The 26,747-nt window shown below is 37.9% G+C and overlaps 1 protein-coding gene and 1 pseudogene across 2 annotated transcripts in view; one reads left to right on the forward strand and one right to left on the reverse strand.

Moving 5' to 3' along the window:
• The window catches only part of DDX50 (DExD-box helicase 50), a 49,545-nt gene that overhangs the window by 22,073 nt on the left and 725 nt on the right, over positions 1 to 26,747 (reverse strand). Inside the window, exons 2-9 of one of the 2 annotated variants that reach the window (XM_075535118.1) lie at positions 24,246 to 24,299; positions 23,553 to 23,849; positions 21,189 to 21,264; positions 20,631 to 20,809; positions 17,001 to 17,118; positions 16,701 to 16,886; positions 16,085 to 16,230; positions 12,142 to 12,291 (exon numbers count right to left, since the gene is read on the reverse strand). In XM_075535118.1, coding sequence (XP_075391233.1) covers positions 12,142 to 12,291; positions 16,085 to 16,230; positions 16,701 to 16,886; positions 17,001 to 17,118; positions 20,631 to 20,809; positions 21,189 to 21,264; positions 23,553 to 23,849; positions 24,246 to 24,299 — 1,206 coding nt within the window. The remainder of the gene's footprint in view (positions 1 to 12,141; positions 12,292 to 16,084; positions 16,231 to 16,700; positions 16,887 to 17,000; positions 17,119 to 20,630; positions 20,810 to 21,188; positions 21,265 to 23,552; positions 23,850 to 24,245; positions 24,300 to 26,747) is intronic. The other variant, XM_075535119.1, reaches the window with a different exon arrangement.
• LOC142429452 (GTPase NRas pseudogene) lies at positions 1,700 to 2,254 on the forward strand (annotated as a pseudogene).

A 26,747-nucleotide genomic window follows, 5' to 3' on the forward strand; every position in this document is an offset into this window, starting at 1 on the left:
AAAGGCCTGATTTGTGGCAGACAGGACTGGTGTAGCCACCAGAACAATGCACCTGCTCATGCAGCCATCTCAGTGTGCCAGTTTTTGGCAAAACGAAACAAAACAAAAAAACCAGCACGGCTTTTTTTCCCTGTACCTTACCCTCTTGACCTTATTCCATGTGACTTTTTGTTTCTGTGAATGCAGAGGGACATGAAAGGATAGTGATTTGACGATGTAGAAGAGGTGAAGAAAAAAGCAAGGGAGGTGCTGTCCCCCATGGAAACATAGGAGTTTGAAAACTGTTTTCAAGAATGGAATCACAGATTTGAAAAATGTATTAAGTGTAATGGAGAGTACTTTGAAGGTGATAAGGTTGTTTAGTAAAAAAAAAAATTAAATACAAAGCTTGGGGAGGGTGGATTTCCGGTTTTTAGGGGTATCCCCTTGAATAGATGAAGCCAAAATCTAGGTTAATGATTTTGATTTTTTAGTCTAGGTTAAATCTTAGCAGGTCAAGATGTACTAGTTTGGGGTCTGGGAGAGCTCTCTGAAAAGCACTGTTCTGAAATCTAAGAGTTGTGAGGCAAGGGTGGGCTGCAAGTTCAACAGACGTGGTAGGTAAGAGGAGACCTGGCAGGTGTCGAGCAAGTGCAGAGAAGGAGAGGATGCTGTGATGATAAGATAAGGCTGGAGAAGTAAGTGAGCACTGGGTTACGTAAGAATTTGAGAAATGTTAGCTGAAATTGAGAGGACTTGGTGAAGATGGTTGAAATGAGATATTAATAAAAAGACATATTAGGTATGCCTCCTAGATGTTAAGTTTTTGCAATGGAGTAGAAAAGAAAATGGGAATTTTACATAATAGGAAATAGAATCCAAAAGTACACTGTAACTACCTGGATGGGCAATGGTGAATAAGAAGTCGGGGGTAATGCAAAGATTTCTGGCTTAGCCTATGGAAAGTTGGAGACAGATAGTACAGGTATCTAAGAGAAAGTGAATTCGATTTCAGAGAAATAATGGGCTTAGGTGTTGTGGCCAGAAGGGTAGACACAGATCTAGGGCTTCATAGTGAATTTCTAGTAATGCCTAAATCTAAGCCAGAGAAAGCCCTGTGCACTATCAGCAGATGTGCAACGAGTAAAATGATGTTGGTGACCACAGCGACCCTATGGGGCACAAACTGCCATGTGAAGTTTCAAGGCTGGAATCTTTCCAAAGGCGACAATTTCCTCCCACGGGGTGGCAGGTGGATTCCAACCGGCACCCTTTCAATTTGCAGCTCAGTGCTTAGCTGCTGCACCACTAGGGCTTCTTACTGAAACCACAGGAATGATTATATTCATATATTACACATATGTCCATGAAAAGCTCACTGCCCTCAAGTTGACTCCAACCCACACTGATTCCATAGGACAAGGAGAACTGCTCCACAGGGCTTCCAAGGCTGTGCTCTTTACAGGCCTGGGTCAGCCTCTTCTTTCTCCCTTCCCTTCAGGTGGCTAGTGGATTCGAATTTCTGGCCTTGCAGTAAGTAGCCCAAAGCTTAATCCACTGCACTGCCAGGACTGTTTCCATGTATATAAGCAAAGCATTACGCAAAGTGCCACTCCCCGGTGGGAGCTGTTCATGGCTGTTCCAGGGTTTCCAACATTTTCCCACTTGTGATACCGAAATCGCCCAACGCGGCAGAACTTGAGGTCCTTGCTGATGTGAAATGACTGAGGACAAACTGGTGTTGGTTGGAGCAGGTGGGGTTGGGAAAAGTGCTTTGACAATCCAGCTAAACCAGAACCACTTTGTAGATGAGGTGATCCCATTTCAGAGGATTCATAGGTGGTTATAGACAGTGAAACCTGTCTGTTGGACATACTGGACACAGCAGGACAAGAGGAATACAGTGCCATGAGAGACCAGCACATCAGGACAGGCGGAAGCTTCCTCTGTGTTTGCCATCAATAGTAGCAAATTGTTTGCAGTATTAACCTCTACGAGAGCACATTGAACGAGTAAAGGACTCAGATGATGTACCTATGGTGCTGGTAGGAAGCAAGTGTGATTTGTCAGCAAGGACTGTTGACAGTAAAGAAGTACAGGAACTGGCCAAAAGCTATGGGATTCTGATCACTGAAGCCTCAGCCAAGACCTGGCAGGGAGTTAAAGATGCCTTTTATACACTGAAAAATTTGTCAGTACTGAATAAAATAACTCAGTAGTAATGACTGACGATGGAACTCAAGGTTGTATGAGCTTGCCATGCATGGTGATGTAACCAGGTGAGTCTATCAGAAAAGAGCCACTTCCACGTGCACTCATCCTGGTACTGACTTTCTTGGAGGAGGGTGGCTATTACTGTCTACAAGTTCAGCAAGAAGCGCATGCACTTCCCACCTCTGAGCACATCAGCGAAATGTTCTCTGTTTGAGAAGTTCTCAGAATCACTCCCTCCTCACGTGGCTGTCTGACCAGAGAAATGCCCCGTAATTGCCCCTCCCTGGGTTTTTTCCCCTTGCACACATGCACCTCTGCCACCCCAGGTTTTTCATCTGAAAAGCAATTCATGCTCTGAAACAGAGACCCAAACTGTAGAATAGACATGAAATTCTGTTGAAAAGTATTTTGGTTTTCAAGACAGTAAGAAATTGCTAGTGGTGGTTTGTTTTCTGTTTTTGTGTGTGTTGTGGCTTTCCTTTTACTGTTGAATGTGGATTTATGTAGGGTTTTTTTTTTTGAGAAATGTCATAAATTCCTATAGAATGAGGATTGATAGATAGAAGATACAGATAATATATAAAAGAAAAAAATTGGGCTAAGTGATAGCTTCCCAAACGTTATTTGGCCTGCTATCACCATTTTGGCAAAAAAAAAATTACTTTTGTACTATAACTGATGATAATCTAATGATAAAATGTAGTTACTTTTGCAGTCCCTCTGGATCATTAATTACAGTGCCCGCCCCTACTCCCGTAAGAGAGTATCATCCACTTTGGCTTTAAATAAAGGATTTAATTTAAATATTCAAGCTGATATTTTTTGAAGTTATTTTTATGTCACTTTAAAAAAGGAAACATGAGCACAGAAATATGTGACTAGCCCAAGATTACACAGTTACACAACTGAGATTTAAACCTGATATACATGATTCCAAAGTCTGTACTATTTTCTCCCTTCTAGGAAGAATTCAAAGTACAACCAAGAATACAAAAAAGACCTTAACAGAAGCTGCAAAAGGCTAAACTGTGGGAAAAAAGGGGAAAAAATCTGTTATCACAGAACCCAAAATAAGAGAAAAATTTAAGTTACAAGTCCATATACTTTAAATAGCTAGTTCTTCATGATGAATTTTTTAATTCACTTTGAAAAATGACAGAAGAGATTTGTATTTGATAATTAGAGAAGAATAATACACTCAAAATTCCAGGGACAGATGCTAAGTTATCAACTTATGAATAAACTCTTCTAAGAGGAAAAAAAGGGTGGGGGAGAAAATGTGTGTGTAATTATTTAAGATTTACAAAGCATTTTCCTCAGAAAATCAAAACTGATCTTTAAAAAAATTAATAGAAACAAAAATAATCGTTACAGTACTTTGGTTAGTCTACAAAAGCTCATACTCCTTTCTACTGAAATCATGAACAGCCACCTCACTGAAAAGAAATCCCGTTAGTTCCACACATGGAAACTGATTACCATCTACTGAGGGAAATTTCCCTCCGGCCTTTGCAACAAAGCAATTCCTTCCTTGACAAAGAAAAGCTGCTGCTAAGAGGTCCAATTTCATGTGAGGAAAGGTAAATCCAACACCCTTCACTATTCAGGGCCTGTATGTTTATAGCCAACACTTCAAGACTGAGTGTACGCTGCACGACTTACAGTTAAAGTGACAGCAGAGATGGTGACGTCAGAGTTGTCCAATGAATTCCACATTAAAAATAATAAAAACAGAGCAACTAGGATGACATGGGAACTAGATCCATACAATTGGGGAAAACAGTCCTAGAACAGGTACTCCATTGGAAAGGCATTTTGGGGACAACTATCTAAACTGGAAGGGGTTTTGTGTGCTCTGAGGTGATTGTGAGAAGCCCAGGTAACATCTGGAGGGGCTGGGTCCCATATGAACTATCCCTGGGTCCCATATGAACTAATGCTCCCTTTTTTCCCTGTTTATGTGCTGCCGAAGCAAGCACACTAATGGTCCCTTCTCTGGATAAAGCCCTACATTGAGGAGACATTGCTGGGCCTGCACCCAAACTGAGAATGAGGAGGACAATAGAAAGAGAAGATCGAGGTAAAAGTGAAAGAGGAGCCACCAGGAGTTTAGAAAGTGGAAGACCATATCTATAGGTACATTTGTAAAGCTTTATCGAGAGATAACTTACAGGTATTTTAATTTATTTCTTAAATTTTTTATCTGTTGTGTATACATTGTTTTTTTTCTTTAAAAAAATTTTTAAAATTTTATTGGGGCCTGTTACAGCTCTTATCCCAGTCCATACATCTATCCATTTTGTCAAACACTTCTGGGCATATGCTGTCATCATCTTTTTCAAAACATTTTCTACTTCAGCCCGACATCAGCGCCTCATTTGCCCCCTCCCTCCCTCCCATTCCCTCTTGATAATTTATAAATTCATTTTTTTGTTCATGTCTTACACCCATGCTGTCTCATTTCACCGACTTTTCTGCTGTCCGCCCCCCTGGGAATGGGGGCCATATGTCGATCATTGTGACTGGTTTCCCCTTACTACCCACCTGATCCTTACCCTCCTAGTATCGCTAGTTCTTTAATGCTCCCCCCCACTCCTACTGTGACCCCAATTCTATCTTACATATCTGGTTAGACCAGAACATGTATACTGGTACAGATAAAACGCTCGCAATACAGGGAATCCAGAACAGATAAACCCCTCAGGACCAATAAGGGGAGCAGTGACACAGATCATATTTTCAAATATTAGCAAAATAACACAAGCGGAAGCTGCATCCACCCGATCTGGTCCCAACACACCAAGGCAAAACTTAAGTGCGTATAAGAGAACAGCAAGGGGAACAGAGCAACGAAGTCCCCAGGGAATGCCAAAAATAAAGACTTTGGGGCCAGGGCTTGGCACCCCATCAGACTCAACCGGAAAACACTCCTAAAGGCGAACAAACAGTCCTTGAACTAACTACAGGCTTTTCTTTTTTCTGTCATTGGCTTTTTGTTACTGTTTTGTTTTCTTTTGTTGCTTGGTTTTGCCTTGTCTTGTTTTTGTGCATGTTATTATCTCTGCAGGTTTGTCTAAATAAGATAGGCAGGGTGAACAATATGGAGGAGAAAACAACAGGGCCCTCTGACCTGGGAGAGAGGGAGGTGGGGGGAAAGAAAATGGTGTTAACAAGCCAAGGAACAAGGAAACAAGTGATCCAAATCAGTGGTGAGGAGTTGTGCAGGAGGCCTAGTAGGGCGTGATCTAGGGTAATGTAACCAAGAGGAATTACTGAAACACAAATTAAGGCTGAGCATGATAGTGGGACAAGAGGAAAGTAAAAGGAAATAAAGAACTAGGAGGCAAAGGGCATTTATAGAGGTTTAAATAAAGGCATGTACATATGTAAATAGATCTATGTATGAGAATAGGGAAATAGATCTACATGCATATATTTATAGGTTTAGTATTAAGGTAGCAGATGGACATTGGGCCTCAACTCAAGTACTCCCTCAATGCAAGAACACTGTTCTATTAAACTGGCATTCCATGGTGTTCACCTTCCTGACACAATCGCTGAAGACAAATGGGTACATAAGCAAATGTGGTGAAGAAAGCTGATGGTGCTCAGCTATCAAAAGATATAGTGTCTAGAGTCTAAAAGACTTGAAGGTAAACAAGCGACCATCTAGCTGAGAAGCAACAAAGCCTACATGGATGAAGCACATCATACTGTGTGATCATGAGGTGTCAAAGGGATCAGGTTTCAGGCATCAAAGAACAAAAAATCCTATCATTGTGAATGAGGGGGAGTGGGGACCCAAAGCCCATCTGTAGGCAACTGGACATCCCCTTATGGGAGGGTCACGGGGAGGAGACGAACCAGTCAGCGTCCAGTGTAGCAACGATGAAACACACAACTTTCCTCTAGTTCCTAAATGTTTCCCTCTCCCACCCCAACTATCATGATCCCAATTTTACCTTACAAATCTTGCTAGACCAAAGGATGTACACTAGTTCAGATAGGAACTGGAAACACAGGGAATCCAGGAAGGATGATCCCTTCAGGACCAGTGGTGAGAGTGGCGATATCAAGTGGGTTGAGAGAGGGTGGGGTGGGAAGGGGGAACCATTTACAGGGATCTACATATAACCTCCTCCCTGGGGGATGACAACAGAAAAGTGGGTGAAGGGAGACATCGGACAATGTAAGATATGACAAAATAATAATTTATAAATTATCAAGGATTCATAAGGGAGGGGCGAGCAATGAGGAAGGGAGAAAAATGAGTTGATGGGAAGGGCTTCAGTGGAGAGCAAATGTTTTGAGAATGATGAGGGTAACGAATGTACAAGTGTGCTTTTACACAATTAATATATTTAATAGCTTGTGATAAGAGTTATATGAGTCCCCAATAAAATGATTTAAAAAAAGTAGCTCTAGAGCTATGAAATGGAAAACTATTCTGACCCATTCCTCCCCATCTAAACTTAAGATGAAATTCACCTAAACATGAGCGCTACAAAAGACGACAGACAAGTCTCACACAAAGGAATTAGGAGAAGGAAAAAAAACTCTGAAGCAAAAATAATACAAATAATAAAAGCATTCTAGGAAGGTACGCCCACAAAACAGATAAAAGAAAATAATTTTTAAAGTATATGAAAAAATATCATCCCTTGCAGAGGGGTAGTGGGGAGGAGATGAGTCACTCAGGGTTCAGTGTAGCAACAAGGAAAATCAAAACCTTCCTCTAGTTCTTGAACGCTTCCTCCCCCTCCAAATTATCATGACCCCAATTCTACCTTGCAGACCTGGTTAGACCAGAGGATGTACAGCGGTGCAGTAGGGATCATGGAAACACAGGGAATCTGGGACGGATGAACCCCTCAGGACCAGCGGTAAGAGTGGCAACACCGGGAGGGGAGGGGGTGTAAAAAGGGGGAACCGTTCTCGGGGATCTACATATAACCTCCTCTCTGGGGGAAGGGCAACAGGAAAGTGGGTAAGGGGAGACATCGGGCAGTGGAAGATAGGATAGAGTAGTAATTTATAAGTTATTAATGGTTCGTGAGGGAGGGGGTATGAGGAGGGAGAAGGAGGGAAAAAAGGAAAATGAGCTGACTCTGGGAACCCAAGTAGAAGGCAAATTTTGAAAATGATGAGGGCAATGAATATATAAGGGTGCTTTACTCAATTGAGTTGTATGAGCCCCAATAAAATGATTTATTTAAAAAAAGTATATGAAAAAATAATAATCAGTTAGAAAAACTAAAAGTATAAGGTGATGTTACTCAAGAAATAGAAATGAGATAAGAAGCGTTACATAAATGTAGACTATACTAATAAGAATATATTGACAACAGGTAGCACCTCAAAATAGGTCATTTTGAAACACTCAGATAAATTAATTATTTTCACCTGGACAGGAGATAAAGAGAAAAATACCGAAGTGAAGAAGAACCAAAGACAAATAACACAAGTCTCTAAAGAATAAAACCCCATGATAGGATCGCTGAAGACAAATGGGTGCATAAGCAAATGTGGCGAAGAAAGCGATGGTGCCCGGCTATCAAAAGACATAGTGTCTGGGGTCCTAAAGGCTTGAAGGTGAACAAGCGGCCATCTAGCTCAGAAGCAATAAAGCCTACATGGAAGAAGCACATCAGCCAGTGCGATCACGAGGTGCCCAAGGGACCAGGTATAAGGCACCATGCAAAAAAAAAAAAAAAGAATATATGTATGTGTATATATGTGTGTGTGTGTGTATGTGTGTGTGTGTATATACACACACACACACACACACACACACACACCATATTGAATGAAGGGGGAAGTACAGAGTGGAGACCCAAGGCCCAAGTGTCAGCCAATGGAGATCCCCTCATAGAGGGGTTTAGGAGAGGAGATGGGTCAGTCAGGGTGCGAGGTAGTACCGATGAAGAACACAGCTTTCCCCCAGATCCTGGATGCTTCCTCCCCCCAACTACCATGATCCGAATTCTACCTTGCAGGGCTGGATAGGGCAGAGGTTGTACACTGGTACATATGAGGGCTAGAGGCACAGGGAATCCAGGGTGGATGATACCTTCAGGACCAAGGGTGTGAGGGGCGATGCTGGGAGAGTGGGTTGGAAAGGGGGGACTGGAGACTCTGGATAGGGCAATATATGACAAAATAACGATGCATAAATTACCAAGGGCACATGAGGGAGGGGGGAGAGGGGAGGGAGGGGAAAAAAAAAAGAGGACCTGATGCAAAGGGCTTAAGTGGAGAGCAAATGCTTTGAGAAGGATCGGGGCAGGGAATGTATGGATGTGCTTTATACAATTGATGTATGTATATGTATGGATTGTGATAAGAGTTGTATGAGTCCCTAATAAAATGTAAAACAAGAAAAGGAAAAAAAAAAGAAAAGAAAATGATTAGGGCAAAGAATGTACAGATGTGCTTTACACAATTGATGTATGTATATGTATGGATTGTGATAAGAGTTGTATGAGCCCCTAATAAAACGTTTTTTAAAAAAAAAAGAATAAAACCCAAACTACCCAGTTATCAAAAGATATAGCATAGCATCTGGGGTCTTAAAGGTCTTAAGCTAAGCAAGCAGCCATCTAGCAGAGAAGCAACAAGTCCACATGGAAGACGCACACCAGCCTGTGTGAATATGAGGTGTCGATGGGATCAGAAGACCCCAAAACAAACAAAAACATTTGTTGAGAACGAGGGGGATCGAAGGAGAAATCCAAAACCTATCTGTAGACAATATCCCCTCATAGTAGGGTCACAAGGAAGGGATGGATGAATCAACCAGGGCACAGTATAGCACCAATGAAAACAGTTCTCCAATTCCTTGAGGCTTCCTGACCCCCCACTATCATGACCTCAGTCCTGTTCTTTCACTGTGGGCTGGACCAGGGCATGTGCATAGGTACAGCTAAGATAAGAGCCCAGAACACATGGAATCCAGGTCAGATAAACCCTTCAGGATCAGAAATGGGAGTAGCAATATGAGGAAGGTAGGGGGAAGGTGGGCAGAGGAACAGGGGAGACAGAGGTTGGTGTTAAGATATGAAAATAATTATAATAATATATAATTTATCAAGGGGTCACAAGGGTGAAGGGAAGGAGGGGGAAAAAAGGAGCTGATACCAAGAGCTCAAATAGAAAGTAAATGTTTTAAATAAGTGCTTAGAAAATAATGATGGCATCATATGTACAAATACACTTGATACAATTAATGTAAGGATTGTTATTAGAGCTTAAGAGCCCCCAATAAAATGATTTTTTTAAAAAAAGAATGAAAACCAAAACTATGTGGCAAACGAAATGACAAAAGCTATTAAGAAAAATGTGCTAGGGAAAGAAAAAAAAGTCTTAAAACAGTATTAAAAGCGTACACTGTAACCTGGAGAAACACTAACCAAGACCAAAATTGATCAGTAAAGAAAAAGTCTTTGGGTATCAAGACTTAACATTAAATCATTTATAGGTAACAAAAGTCAGACAGCATTTAATTTTTTATTATAATGCTTTATTCTAAAAACAATGGGATAATTTATTTAGACACTAAAGGAAGAAAAACATGAACCAAGATTATTTTCAGTCAAAATTATTTTCAGGTACAAAGATCAGAGAAGCTATGAACCTTTCTTTAGGAATCTACTAGACTCACAACATGACTAGAAGGATTCATCAATATAAAGAAGGATTCTTGACATAAATTATCATCAGATGTTAGCACAACAAAGACAGAATTAGCTATTACAGAACCTCATAAAAAAGACAATAACAAATCAATAAACCTGAATCTGATGAAGACTCAATATCTAACTACCCATTTTTAGAATATACAGAAGACAGAGTGAAGCAAACATCTACATTTATAAGAATGTGGTTTCTTAAACACTTACAAATAAGAGATTAAAAAAGAATCCATAAAATAACAGACTTTAGTAAATAAAATCACATAACCCATAACAGGATCCAGATTCAAAAAAAGACAAACTGTAAAAGAAAACAAGAAACTAGCATCTATGAGCTCACCATGTGAACACCAAATGATTATTTTAAAATGTTAACTATCAATTTTTCAGATGTGATAACATCGTTGTGGATTTTCAAAAATTAACCTTTTCTTTTTGAGATACATATTGAGAATTTTATAGATAAAAATAACATGTTAATAAATGCTGGAGTTGAAAGATGAATATATAAGGGTTTATAGCACTATTTTGTGCATGTTTGGAATTTTGTATTTGAAAATGCTTTTTAAAAAATGATTATTATATTTAAATAGATACATATATTTAATACTGAGGTCAACTCATTTAATAAGTATTAGTGACTTTTTCTTAACACAGACTCTAAAATATCATGCATATCACCCAATCATATCCATAGAATCTCATTTTGTTTTAATCTTTATATTTTCTTTATTATTATTATTTGCAAAGAACCATTTTTTTAATCGTTTTATTAGGGGCTCATACAAGTCTTATCACAATCCATACATACATCAACTGTGTAAAGCACATGTGTACACTCATTGCCCTCATCATTCTCAAAACATTTGCTCTCCACTTAAGCCCCTGGCATCAGCTCATTTTTTCCCCTCCCGCCCCGCTCCCACCTCCCTCATCAACCCTTGATAATTTATAAATTATTATTTTGTCATATCTTTCCCTGTCCGAGGTCTCCCTTCATCCTTTTCTGTTGTCTGTCCCCCAGGGAGGAGGTCACATGTAGATCCTTGTAATCAGTTCCCCCTTTCCAACCCACCCTCCCTCTACCCTCCCCGTATCGCCACTCACACCACTGGTCCTGAAGGGATCATTCGCCCTGGATTCCGTGTTTCCAGTTCTTATCTGTACCAGTGTACATCCTCTGGTCTAGCCAGACTTGCAAGGGAGAATTCATATCATGATAGTAGGGGGAGTGGGGAGGAAGCATTTAGGAACTAGAGGAAAGCTGTATTCTTCATCATTGCTACATCGCACCCTGACTGGCTCGTCTCCTCCCCAAGATCCCTCTGCAAGGAGATCTCCAGTGGCCTACAAATGTGCTTTGGGTCTCCACTCTGCACTGCCCACCTCATTCACTATGGTTAAATTTGTTCTGATGATGGCTGATACCTGATCTCTTTGACAGCTCGTGATCACACAGGCTGGTGTGCTTCTTCCATGTGGGCTTTGTTGCTTCTGAGCTAGATGGCCGCTTGTTTATCTTCAAGCCGTTAAGACCCCAGATACTATATCTTTTGATAACCAGGCACCATCAGCTTTCTTCACCACATTTGCTTATTCACCCCCTTTGTCTTCAGTGGTTTTATCAGGAAGGTGAGCATCATAGAATGCCAATTTAATAGAAAAATGTATTCTTGCATTCAGGGAGTAGTTGAGTGGAGGCCCAATGTCCTTCTGCTACCTTAATACTAAACCTATAAATATATGCACATAGATCTATTTCCCCATCCTCATACATAAATATATTTGCATATGTGCATGTCTTTAACTAAACCTCTGTAAATGTCCTTTGCCTCCCAGCTCTTTCCTCTATTTCCCTTGACTTTCCTCCTGTCCCACTATGATGCTCAGTTGCCACCAGGGTTTCAGCAATTCCTCTTGGTTACATTACATTTGTTCATGCCCTACCCGGTCCCCCACACCCTCCTCACCACCAATTTGGATCACTTGTTGTTCCCTTATCCCTGGGTTTGTTAATACCACACTCCCCCCGCCCCATCTTTTTATTTTCAAGATCACATTTTCTAAGTCTTTAAAAACTAATGAAAATTTGTGGAATCAAATCCTGATTTAACATGTCATTGAGACTGGCTACAATAGCTTCTAAAGTAGATTCAATTTTGACAATGGCTTTCAAACCAGATCCACAAAAGACAGGATTTTTGCTCAGTGACTCATCCTTATTAGCTCTAATAGAGAAAAAACCAAAAGGAATTACCTGTTTTATGTGTGGATTCATGGCCATTTCAGTTACATTCTTCTTCGTTTCACAGAAAATAATAGCCCTCCCTTCAGATCCACTATAGACTTGAAGGACATCTCCAATAACTGCTGGCCTCTGAGACCAATGGCACTGGATGGCCAAATGCTTTAAAGAAAGAAAATATCAAACACAAGTCTCATTAAAATATCTTTAAAATAACTTTTTCTCCCCCCCCCCTAAAATAACTTTTTCTTTGCATTGGCCCTCCTGGGAGATTATATGACAGTAACTCTCCCCATCTCCACTTAGAAGGCAATATGAAAATGCTTCTCAGTACACAAAAGGATAAATAAATTATAGCATATTCAGATATTATCACCACCCACGGTCACTCAATTCTGATTCTCAGCAACCCTATGTAGGGCTTCTGAGGCTACTGTTACAGAAACAGAAAACCTCACCTTTCTCTTGCTGAGTGACAGACTGACAGTACCGTCAGGGCTCCCTGAAAAGCCCTCCAAGGCAGAGTCAGACTGAGCAACATTCTGTGTGTAAGGATCCCTTATACAAAGGAGAGTATTCAGCAACTGAAAAGAACCAGCCTGACATGACAACAGAGTACGGACAGTTATGACTTCACTTATATGAGGTTTTAGAACACGCAGAACTAATTTATGTTGAGCAAAAACAATTAGAGCAATGGTTGCCTCTGGAAGGAGTATAAGGAATTTTCTGGGATGGTGGCAATAATATTTATCTTTCCAGGGACTTGGGTTATACTCATGTATAAGTCTGTAAAAAGGTAGCAAATGTGTACCAAGAGTTAGCATTTAATTATAAGAAAATTCCTTCAAAAAACTGTAAACACAGGACGGCATCTGAGAAATATTACACTAAGTAAAACATGCCAGATCCTAAAGATCTCAATTTTACATGACCCGACCGAATAGGTAAATTCACAGAGACAGAAACCAGATTAGTGGTTGCCAGGGGTTGTGGGAGTAACTCTTTAATGAACACTGGTTTTCTTCTGGGGCAAAGAAAATGTTTGGAATGAAACATAAGGGATAACTATATATCTTTGCAAATGTATTCAATGGTATTGAATTGTACACTAAGCTGGTTAATTTTATATGAATCTTAACTATTTTTAAAATAAAATAAACAGGATTTTTAAAATGTGCATGTACTGAGCTCCAGATTATGCCATCCATTCTAAAACACTTATGGAAGAGTATACTGTTTTCTGCATATTACTCTGAAATGCGTAAAAGGATTGGTAGATATATGACACAGTAAAATGTTAATGGTAGCATCTGTTAATAGTGGACAAATAAAGTGATGTTTACTCAGAAATTATTTTAAATTTGCTGAATGTTTTACATTTTTCATGATAAAATATTGAGAAAAACTTAAAATTGTGCACTTTAATGTGCATTATGACTGGATATGACTATTACTTTTATAAGATTTTTTAAAAATCAACATATACTGTAGAACATAGAGAAAGACACAAAAATTAAAACTCAATTGTACCACCTATAACAAAGTCTCACTCATCTCCCTACCTCTACTACCCTTCTAACACCCCACCAAAAAACAAGCCTCTCAATCTGTCAACTCGCAGGAGAAACCAGATAGAAGAGTATGTTAAATAACACTGACAAAACAAAACCCCTGCTAGCCACACCATTCTGACTCACACAGGTCCTCTATGACGGGGAGGTGTTGCCCCAGAGTTCCTGTAAATATTTATGGGAGCAGACTACCTCATCCTTCTCCATAATATGTAACACCACACGGATGCAAATCAGTACAACTAAGAGAATAAAAATTCATAAGACAAACCAAGAGTTTTTCTCAAACAAAATTGTAAGGAGAAATAAAGGTCAAGGAATGTATAGATTAAAAGTACTAAGCTAGCTATCAACCAGAGACAATATAAGGATCTTATTCAGACTCAAATTAAAACAAACTTAAGAAAAAAAAGACAAAAGGGTATTGTGCAAATTAAAAACAAGAAAGAAAACTCATAGTCACAGAGATGATTCAAACTTATAGTGATCTTACAGCACTGAACAGAACTGTACCCATAGGTTCATCTTTACAGGACTAGAAAGCCTCATCTTTCTCCCTACAAACCACTGTGGTTTCAAACTGCTGAGCTTGCTATTAGCAGCCCAAAGCATAACCTACCATGCTACCAAAATGCAAATTAGATACTAGACAATATTAAGGACTTATTTTTTTCCTACTGTAATAATGACTGTGTAGTTTTTATTTTGTATTTTATAAGCCCTATGCTTTTAGAAACACATGCAGTCCCATGAGATAAAATGTTGACTAGAATCACTTCAAATGTGGGATAAGGAATATATGGGGTATAGCCACTAAAAGCCACTGCAACTGAGTAAATTCCAACTCCTAGAAACCATATAAGAATGGGGAGAAATGTTCCTTAGGGTTTCCAAGACTGTAAATCTTTATGGGAGCAGACAGTCTCATCTTTCTCCCACTGAGTGGCTGGTGGGTTTGAACCTCTGACCTTGTAGCTAACAGTCCAACAGTCCAATCCACAGCCCACAAAGTCACCAGGGTTCTTTGTATGGAGGCATAGACAATGCAGTTACTACAACCTGGTGATGAATACACATCTGGTTCCAATTAATACTCTATTTTTGTATCTTGGAAAGGTCCTGACTTTTTTACATGGATACATTTTGCATTCTTACTACAAATCTTTTTTAACTGTTCTGAAAAATCCAAAGCTTCCTTTGAACATCCCTCACTAAAACCATCCCCCCCCTTCCTTCTCAGAAGTAATCGGTATTATAAATTCTGCATTTATTCTCCAACTTATTTCACATATTTCAGAACTAGATGAGGATTTCTACTGCTGCAAAGATGTACTGCCTTGGAAACCCACTGGGGCAGTGCTACTCTGTCCTGTAGGGTTGGGCTGAGTTGGAATGGACTCAACAGCAGTTAGTTTAGTTTTGGAGTTCATGGTTACATATTTACATAAACACCTAATGTTGATCAATAAATGAAAGAATTAAACAAATTGTCATAAGATTCATAAAATGGAGAGCATTCTGCAATTAAGGAAAACAGTTACTTTTCTATGTTTTTCAGTCTTCATTTAACACTCAGCATTACTTGTATTTTTAACCACAAAAAGTATGATTCTACACATATTCTCTGTAACTTACATTTCACCCATTTTAAACCACTGCATTATATCCATAAATTACATTATTGCTCATTAAACCTTCAATTTTTCCTATATAAATATATATCTTCACATATGAAGATACATCAAAAAGTTCATAGAAAAAGGGAATTAAGAGATAATGGAATTTTTTAAGTCCCTTTACATGTCCATCTATTAAAAAAGAAAGGCACTACTACACATCTGCCTTTATCTTAATACACACTTGGCTAAATTTTTCATGGTGTTAAACCTATCAACCTTTTCCCTTAAGGCTTTTTTCTTCTTCTTCTGGCTTTACTTAGAAATAAATAAATTTCCCAAAATCAAACCAGTATTTATCCACCTTTCTTCAGAGATTTGACCTTTCCAGTCTTTCTGGACTCCTGACAGAGGATGAGAGAGGAGCGGGCTTTAGTCCTCACTTGGGCTTTAACTAATTACCCAGCATCCTCCTTTCCTGACCCATGTGAGTGGTTTCCTTTCTCACAACATTCAAAATAGTCTTTAAGTCCGCCTCAATGGCTGCACATGTATAGCTGTTAGGACTTCGCTATTTACACACTTTATCTTTATCCCGTTTATTCTATTCTGCTCTTTAATTTCATACATAGGTATCTTAACTAAAGTTAAAAAAAGAGACTCCCAAATGAATTTAGGCACCCAAAACTTAAGTTTAGCTTTCACAAACCTTAAAAGCAATTATCAACTAAAAGCTAAAATCTATCATGCTGGAAAGCTACTTACTTCCACAGTAGTTGCAGCCTTTTGAGTCATTTTTCCAACAAGGTCAACCTGTTCATATCTGGATTTCATGTATTTTTTTGCAACTTTGTATACCCACTGAGGGCAAGTTGCAGAAAAAAGTAAAGTCTGAGGATTGTCTTCAGAATCTTAAATAAAAAAAAAAATTCAAACACTTTCTTATTATACCACGATGTAGCCACCTCTTTACAATGCCCCTAAATTTCAAAGAAATAATGAAAAATCAAAAACTTGGGGTGAATTTTGAACATGTAGATTTCATTGGAATTATTAAAGATCTCAACTTCAAAATTAGGGCATAAAATAAAACGGAACCAGGAGGAAGGTAAGAATTTAAGAAGGAATAATGAGCAAAGAAGTCCATAAAGTGAGTTAATCCATCTAACTAATGACTATAAAAAGGACACTGCATGGGGAAAGCTCAGAAAAGAGCTAACACATGCTATCACCCTTTCTTGTTCACTAAGAAAACAGACAGCAAATGAGATTAGTTTTGTTAGAAACACTAGGAGACAATGCAATTAAAATGACAAAGTAAAATCTCCAACTTTTAGATCAGTGCAAAGCTACTAATCATGTTTATTCTGAATTGATATACCAGCTTTGTAGGATTCATGGATAATATCTTCAACTTGTTCAGCAAAGCCTAAATCTAGCATTTGATCCACTTCATCAAGGACCACATGACGCAGTTTCGAAAGGTCCAATCGGCCGCTCTGCAGATGGTCTTTGATTCGCCCAGGGGTCCCAACAAGGATGTCAATACCATTTCGAATATGACTAACTGTGAGGAGAGAAATATCAATCATAAGTAAAAATCAAATCAACATTTTTTATTACCTCTTTAGATTTAAGAAGCAAATACATGTCTGAGCTGCTCTCATACGTATTTACTCACTTTGGCTTTGATAGGATGTGCCACCATAAAAACACGCCACACTCAGTTTCCTAGTTATATCTTTGAAGTCTTTGGCTACTTGGTTTGCCAGTTCCCTTGTTGGAGCCAAAACAAGTACCTGAACAAGAGATTTTTCAAAAAGAAGTAATTTTCCACATGTCAGAACTGAAACTGAGAAAACATTTTAAAAGTGCCTTTAACTAGGAAAAAATCAACATCAATGATGTTTAACAGTTGAAAGATAAAACTCAAACACAAGTAACAAGCACAATAAATAGATGCCACTGAGTAATTCTGATTCATGGAGATCCTATGTGTAATCAGAGCAGAACAGTGTTCTACTGGCTTTCGATGGCTTTTTGGAAACAGTATGCCAAGCTTTCCTTTCAAGGCACCTCTGGCTGGACTTGAACCTTCAACCATTTAGTTATCATTCATGCATGTTAACTGTATGCACTAGCAAATAACTTATATTACAAGTTCCCTCACCTTCTGCAGGTCTCTTTCCAAGGCACTTTCTCAGTGAGATTCCTGTCCCTTTTTTTATATTTCCCCCTACACTTTTCACTTAATTTTAATTTTTAACAATTCTTGCTTTCATTGAGCAAATATTGTCTTTGTGGTGGAAGCAAGGAAGGAATAAAGCCATCCTGTCCAGTGTGCCCAGCACTTGGCCAAAAGGATACACCTCACTTGAGGTCACAAAGGTAGTGGAAGAGACGTTCAACTGCCATCCCGTTCGACATACACAGAAGCAAAGGCCTGGGCATCAAATGTGACATGAGCCCTGGACCCAGGAAGGGGAGGGAACTGCAGGAATGACCCTCTTGACCATTGCAGCCATTGCCATGGGGGTCCTGCCAAAGGGCCATGGCTCCTAGGGAAACAGACGGGATCACTCCATTTTTTAACTTTATTTTTTTATCCTTAGCACTTATACTATCAAAAGTATTTACATCTCATTTATTTGCTTGCTATATATCTCATCAACTCAAATATATAAACTCCACTAGGGAAAGGATTTATTTCAGCTTTGGTTAGTATATTTCTTGCACTCCAAAGTCTGGCATGTAACAAGATACCAAAAATATTTGCTAAACGAATGAATGAATGTTTACCCTGCAAACTAAGTGGTTTCCATGAATTATCTAATTTAATCTTCACAAAAATCCTAAAAGTTGGCATTATCCCAATTTTATGAATGAATAGCCAGAGGGTTTTTTTCCTTGAGGCTGGAATTTAATTGCTTTTACAAGCATAATCAATAGCAACCACTCATTAAAAGTAAAAATTCCAAATATAAGGCACACGCTTTACATGTCAGTGAATTTAATGAAGAGGGAGTCCAAATGGCCAGTGAGTATATGAGAGCATGTTCACCCTCATTAGTCATCAATAAAATTAAAATTAAGATGCAGAAATACGAAGGGGCTTTAAAAAATTTCCTGGAAGAATGGAATGAAAAGATAATTGAATTTTTCCATGAACATTTTTTAAAAGATCATTTTTAAAAAAAGATCATTTTACTGAGGGCTCTTACAGCTCTTATAACAATCCATACATCAATTGTATCAGGCATCTTTGTACATATGTAGCCATCATTATTTTCTACATTTACTTTCTACTGAAACTTTGGCATCAGCGTTTTCCCTCCCTCCCTACCCACACCCTCATGACCCCTTGATAAATTACAAAATATTTTCCTATCTTACACCTACAGCTGTCTCCCATACCCTGCGGTTTCTGTTGTTTGAAGGGTGTGTGTGTGTGTGTGTGTGTGTGGTTATGTGTCTATCATTGTGATCGGTCCCCCTATCCTCCTCCTACTGTCTGGCATTGCTACTTCCATTCCTGTTCCTGGATCCCGTGTGTCATGATGGGCCCTTATCTCTTCGCTGTACCTGTGCACATGTCCGGTCCAGCCCATAGTAAAAGAAAGTACTGGGGTCATGATAGCGGGGTGAGGAAGCCTCAAGGAACCAGAGGAGTATGTTTCACCGGTGCTTTACTGCACCCTCATTGACTCATCCTGTCCCTGTGATCCCTCTGTGAGGGGAGATCCCATTGTCGACAGATGGCTTTGGGTCTCTGTCCAGAGCCCTCTTTGTCTCAACAATATGTTTTTTAATTTGTTTACTTGTTTTGGGTCTTCCAGTTTTAGAAATAAAGGATCTTGCTCAGAAGCAAGCAGAAATGGTGAAACTGGACTCATGGGTGACATCTTCCTGAGACAACAGCTTTTTAAGGTGGTACTGGGATTCCACTGTGTTCTGCTTCTATTATTTTAATCTTTGCTAATTTCACAGCAGGAATAAAACTCTCCAAAAAGGAGGTGTCCTAAAAACTAAGATGGCCAGCCTAATCTGGAAAGACTTATCCAATCCATTCTGATTTAATTACATTCATATCTGTGAATTGACTTTTATATTGTACAGTCATAACTTACGCAAGGTGGAAATCCATCAAATAAGGAAACTCCAAATATTTCCCACTAAAATAAGCAATAAAAAAATGGAAAGAGAACACTGGCAAGGCAGAAATCTTGCAAGATCCAGAAAAACAAGGCTGTGCCATTGAGCTCTCATTCTCAGAGGCTTTGCTGTAATAACACTCGGAAATCTTTCAAAGAATAAATTAGTTTTAGTCACATATGTATTCAAATCATAATGCTAATTTTTTCCCTTTTTGAAAAATCATTTATTAGGGCTCTTACAGCTCTTATTAACAATCCATACATCAACTGCATCAGTTACATTTGTGCATTTGTTGCCATCATCACTTTCAAAGCATTTTCTTTCTATTTGAGCCCTTGGTATCAGCTCCTCTTTTTTCCCTCCTTCCCCAACCCTCCCACCCTCAGGAACATTTGCCTATCGTAACTAATATAAAGAGATGAATATTTTATAAATCTTGAAGTACATACAGATTCTAAAAGGATCAAATTTTAGGCTAGGCAAAAATGTCACAGGATCCCACACATTCCTTATTAATTATAAATGAATACATATATTCAACATCCTAATAATACAGAAGACAGCTATTTAATTTCTATTCATGCTTTTCTTAAAAGTCTGGCAGAGAAATAATAAATATTTATTAAATTTTGAACATTTACCAAATAGGTGAGTACCACTTTATAGCATTGCTTAAAAGTAAAGGGTTTTACTAAACAAATATTGAATATTTACTAAAGGACTAAATTTAAAAATATTTATAACAAATTATTCATTGAAACAAGGAGAAAGAACACTAAATATATTAACTGTCCTAAACTAAGATATGCTGGCTTCAAAATGCAGTTATGTACATGGGCCCACATACATTTGCAATAATTACTTCCGTTTAGCTTTGAGATTTCTTTACTCTGAACTTAACACACTCTTACTCAAATTTTACCTATGCCAGCCTAAACATTAACTTTGTATGTTGGAGGCACTTAAACTTAAGACAACTACCTTCCCTCTAAGCCTTTCATACAGTTCCTCATGTTGTGGTGACCTCCAATTAGAAATTTATTTTCGTTGCTACTCCATAACTAATTTTGCTACTGTCATGACTTGGGTGACCCCTACAGAGGTCGTGACCCACAAGTTGGGACCCACTGCTCTAACCTGTTAGCATCATGGTTACCTTTGGTGAGCGGCTTTTTTTAATTGTCTCTTGATTTCTTTGGAGTCGTTCAATCAAGGGGATGGCAAAAGAGAAGGTCTTTCCTGTCCCTGTCCGTGCCTGAGCAATTAAATCTTTTCCTTCATACACAGGATCAAAGGTCTGAACTTGAATGGGGAAGAGGTATGTTACCCCTCGACCTGTAAGAGGAAACTTCATGAACATATTTATGTAGACAAGAATTTTTAGAAATAAAGAATTATTTTAAAAAAGCATTTGTTTGAAATTAACAAATCTGATTCTCCCAGGTCTACCTAAGGACATTATCAATTAGTGGCATTTAGAGTTATTTCTATCTAAAAGGGAACCATAAAACCCTTGGTGTGAGCGTCTGACAAGTACATGCAACCCCTAAGGTTCAAAATGGGTCAGAATACTGACAAGGATGATGGAGAAATAACTGACATCAAACGAAAGCCAGTTCTCCATGCTATTTATATTTTCTATTCTGTTAGGCACACACGTTTATGAAATGTAGTTGAATATTTTCAATTATATAGCTATTAAAATTCAGAATACCTTTCAGAAGCTTAATAGTTTCTTCAGAAATAGGGAAATTGGAGAAGGCTCCTTCTTTCTGTTCACGTGTTAGGGCCTATGAAAATGAAACAAAAATTCTAAATAATAGTCTATGTTTGACCATGTATTTAAAATCTTTTATTCGTTCCTTTATATTTTAGCTTGTACTAGCAACTATTGTAAAGATTGACTCAGAAGGATGTATTTCAAAATTACCCCTTTAAATATCAAGGTTAATAAACATTTTCACATATTCTTTTTAATGTTTAAATCACACATAAAAATCCCTTTAGAAATAAGCCTAATGATTAAATCAAAATATATCTAATTGATTAAGATAATCAAAAAAAGCTTCCCACATTTCCAGATAAAGATACCATATATACTCATGTATAAGCCGAGTTTTTCAGCACGTTTTTAATGTCATTTTGTGGCAAAATTAGATGCCTTGGCAAATATTCGGGTTTGCTTATACTCAAATATATATATATGGTAATATCAAATATAAGGGTAAGCACAGGCTATTCTATCACCCAGACCTGAAAGGAATTACACAATGAAGAAATTAAATATTTTCAAAAAAATCTGTTAAAAATTTTTCTATGGCTTTAACAAGCTTTTTGGTTTTGGGTCTCACTAATGCAGGGAAAAGTTCTTATACACGGCTATAGGTTGGCATGACATTGCCATTTAACATCTACTGAAAACTTTGAGTACTAGTCAGTGTTTCTAAAACAAAGACAATATTATCTGTATCTGCCTGCTTATTAACATTTATTACTTATGTGACAAAGGAAATTAGTCCCAGAATAACACAGTAACATTTTGCAAACTGGGGACTACATAAAAGACATAATATCAAAATCCAAATTATAAGCTATTTAAACAAACCTCAATGCTACTTATTCTATTTTAATGTCAAAATAAGACATATGCTTATCACAAATGTAATACATTTTCAAATTAGAAAATTTAGATACTACAGGTAAATGCAATTTTTTAAATGTTGATAATTTAGTCAACTAAAACTACATTACACTCATCTAACCTCTATGAACATAAAACTTAAAAAAACTCTTTATATACAATTTTGCAATCTGCCTTTTTAATTTAGCAAAAGTCATGGAATAGCTTTTTAACATTTTCCTATAGATGCATGCAAATAGGGTATTTTATTTTTTTAGGATATTTTAAAAAACTAATTATCTACTGCCAGAAATTTACAGTAGATGCTTTACTTTAGGGGCTATAATCAACAAAGTCAGTACTTAGTCTGAATCTCTACACACTTGTGCTTATCACTTTAAGATAGATTCCTAGAAGTAAAATTGCTAAAGCCTATATAATAATCTAGACATAATGATTAACAGAGCATTATATCAAACAAAATCCCAACGGAGCAAGAAGCAACCTGTATATTCTACTACTACTCATCTAGATTTGGAGCACCTTATTGAATAGCTAAACTTTCTACACACGTGTTTCCTTACAAACATCAAACTCACAAAGAAAAAAACCGCCCCTTTGTAAGGCAAGTACTCAACAACTTTTCCCAATGCATTCAACAAAGCTTAAATGCATTTGAATGAATAATAATTATCCAATTTAAAGCCTAAAAAGAATAATTACCAAGAACACAAAAGTTGTTTTCTTTCTGAAGATCTAGGTAGTAGACCGAAAACTCACAAGATGGAGATAAATTCTGCTAGGGAATATTACAATACACCTTTTAACAAATATTGTTTAAGAAAACATCTACTCTATAACAGGTAGGTATTGGGCACAAGAAACAAGTCAAGAATTGGAGTTTCTATTCTAGGTATATTTTCTACTTTCTAAAATCCTTAATTCACAGGAGAATAGATTTCTTCAGATCATTTTTCTATGTTTCATTTATTTTAAAAAAGCAGTTTTAACATGAGTCAGTCACAGGACTTTGGGAAGTTGCTATTGTTACAGAATAAGAAAAAGAAGAAAGCCTATAACACCAAGTCATAGGAGTAATTACAGACCTGTTTCAAGAGGCCACAATTCAATTCATGGGGGGTGGGGGGGATGGGATGGACACGACACACTGCATTAACCATAAAAAATCCAAGTAGATGGCTACCAAAAAGCAATAGAAAACTGTTTAGCAACCAAGAAATCCATAAAAGGTTTATATCTGATCACCTTCCTACCCAAAAAAGAGCAATACAATATTTTTTTTAATTAAAAGGCTCAGATTTCAGTTGTATACACACTCTGGTCTGGATTATTCCACACTGGGCAGGAAATATTAGATTTAATTCTAATTAGCCTAAAAAATTAAATCAGCCTGAATCTTAAAAAGCATATCAAGTGAAAAACAAAACTCATCCATACCTCATCTAGTTTAATATCACTTGATTTATGGGTGGAACTGTCTAAGGATGACCCTCGCTTTGATTTTTTTTCATATTCATCAATATTGCCATTAGGCAGATCTTTTCTTCTTGACTTATGAGATTTAGAGAATTCATCTGAAAGTTTATTAAAACCTTCTTCAGTGTCTCCATTTAGCTTCTCTTTCATTTTCGTTTTTTTGGCCCTTGGAGCATCCAGATCATCTGTCACACCATTTTCTCTTGTTTCTGATTTCTCATCTGAGTCATAATGGTGCCTTGACTTCCTTCTATCATTCTGTAAAAAACAAAACAAAAGCAGTGACAAGCGGGTCAAAAGATCTCATTTCAAGACTTTAGAGCATGACTCCCAACCAGTAAAACCAACTGGAAGAAAGCTAAACTGGTCCCTAATGCTCAGCTGCAAACCTCACCTATCTTTCTCCTCCCATTTCTTGCATTCTTAAGACCCAGACTCTTGGCCCTCCCTAAATCCATCATAGATTAAAAGGATAGTAAAATATGAGGGGATTTCAAAATGTTCATGGAATTAAAGGATAATGGAAAATTCCCATGATCTTTTTGAAGTCCCGATAGCATATTAGAAAAATAAGAAGCCCATATTTATAAATTTTAAAACAAACAAAAATTGACCATTTGCAAGAGAAAATATCATTACTTATTGAGTACCTACCCAGCATTGTGTAATGTGTTTTCGGCTTATCTTGTTTAAATCTTCACAACAACCCTATAAGGGAAGTATAATTCCATAATCCCTTATCCGAAATGCCGATATCCAAAAAGCTCTGAAAACCGAAAGTTTTTTGTAACTTATTTGGAGATAAAACCTTATATGGCCTGAATTCATGGGGCAAAATCTGAGCTGAATTAATGTCAAACTATTTCTAGTCTTTATTTATCCCCATTAGTATGAATATTCAATATAAAGATATTTAATTTCAGGTTGCAGCTCCAAACTTTCAGGGGTGTTACCTTTCTAAAAAAAAAAAAAAATCTCACAATTCTGAATTCCAAAACACTTCTAGTCCCCAAGATTTTGGATAAGGGATAGTGAACCTGTATCACTTTCGCTACTTCGCAGATGAGGAAAGAAGAATTTCTTAGATGTAAGTCACTTGCCAAAGTTTAGTGAAGCCCCAGAGGGGTTCCCTGCAGATGCAAGTGCTAGAAATCAGTCTAGCTGTGTCCGACTCGAAGAGTCCACGTTTTCACACCACGCTCCACTCCTGAATGCCAGTAATTACAGGGTTAAAGAAAACCAATCAAAGCAAAACATAATTCATAGAAAACTACAAATGTTACACTCCCACAGTATGTTAGTAATCCTAGTAATTAACCCCTTTTCTTTTCAAATGAGTTAACAGATTTTTTTTTAAACAAATGAATGTACTGTTAGTGTCAAAATGTCATAATCACTGGTGACCAGTTTTAATATTTGCAAACCACAAGAAATAATCTGGAAATTTAATGCAACGTCAGATTGACTTGATCAGATGTTCAAAAAGAAAACTAGATAGTAGTGATCAGTGGGAGTACAGGATGGCATTTAGGATTAAATGATCGACTACTGGCAAGAAGATGGCAGTTAGAACCCATCAGAGCTGAAGCATCTCAGAAGGCAGGCCTGGGGATCTGCTTCTGATAGTCTTAGGGGGCAGCTCTACTCTGTAACTCAAGAGAGTCACTGGAAGTCAGAATCTACACAATAGCAACAACAGTAATTAGTGATAGTAAATATAAGCACCACACTAATTTTCACCACTTACACAATCTTTACAGAGCACTTTTATCATTTTCTCGGTCATAAAATAGGAGTTGCTATAAAAATTGACTAAATGTACATTGTGTATAAGTAGCACTTTATATTAACTTAAGATATTTAGTTACAGGTAACATTATTTGCTCTTTAGCTAATAAATCTAGTTCCACATCTCCCCAAACAAAAGGCTCTATAGAAAAACAAAGTTTATTTATAGTCAACCTTGGGGTTTGCATTGCTCCTGGGCCCTGCACTTCAGGGAGAAGATGAAGCAAGGCAAAGTCATACCTCTCAGTCCAAACCCAGCAACATCGCAAGGTGATGAAATACATTATTTCACATCAGGCGCAAAATGCTTGACATTCTCCATTCCCTTAGTTTCGTGGACATTTTATACAGTATTTGCTCCTCATCTTCTTACCTTTCTCCCATCTTCAATGGTTCCTCTCCCTTCTCTTCCTTTGGAAATTCCTTAAAGCTCCTTCCTCTGGGTCCCATACCATTGCCTCTCTCTTTCATGCTATCGCTTGGCTTCAATAAACATTTCCAGGTTCCCTTGCTCCCCTTCACACATTCCTAGAACCCACGAACTGAACCGGCTCCCTGTGGCAACCCAGACTCAAACTGCTCCCTTCCTTGAAAAGACAGACCACTATGCAAATGCACTATTTTTATTAGCTGGAACTCCAATTTCCAATTTTTCGTTATCATTCATAGTTAAATGGCCAAATCAAGTATTTCTGAGGAAATCTACATTATGAAAGTCACCAACGTGCAAGAATATATTGAAATATAAGATGTGGTCATTTCCCTCAAAAATCTCCCAGACATCTGTGGACAGGAGAAAGTAAGGCAACTTTACAAGGAAGCACCTCAAAAAACTAACTGAATGATAAAAAACAGCCAGTAGAACAGAACTTCAAACGGGAAGAAAATTGCTGTACAAAAAAATGGGCCCAATCCTTGACTTCCATGATTTGGATGCAAAAAGGGCAAAGACATAATAAATGAATAACTGGCTGGATGGAGAGTTTATCTTGGTGACAAGGTTAGGGGCAAGAGAGTAGGTTCTGTTCTGAGGTTGTTTGTTTGTGTTCCCAAAGGGCAATCTTCCAATATTTGGAGACCACTATTTGACGGTCCTCAGGTATATTTTCTTTTCTGCGGATCAATGTCTCCAGTAACATGCACCTGTGCATTTTTCCAGCACTTTGCAAAGGGTCCCCTGGTTGAACTCTTTTGTTTCTACAACCCTACAGGCCTTTGAGGGTTAAGTGCCATTTCATGTACTCTTACTGAGTTTAAATTCCGTCGTGCCAAGCAAAGAGCCGGGTACAAATCAGACTTAACAAATACGTGTTGATTGAAGTGTGGAATAGTATGATGTATGGATTAGATCCTAATACAATGGTTTGG

The sequence above is a fragment of the Tenrec ecaudatus genome, chromosome 16 (assembly GCF_050624435.1).
Source record: "Tenrec ecaudatus isolate mTenEca1 chromosome 16, mTenEca1.hap1, whole genome shotgun sequence".
NCBI lineage: Eukaryota > Metazoa > Chordata > Mammalia > Afrosoricida > Tenrecidae > Tenrec > Tenrec ecaudatus.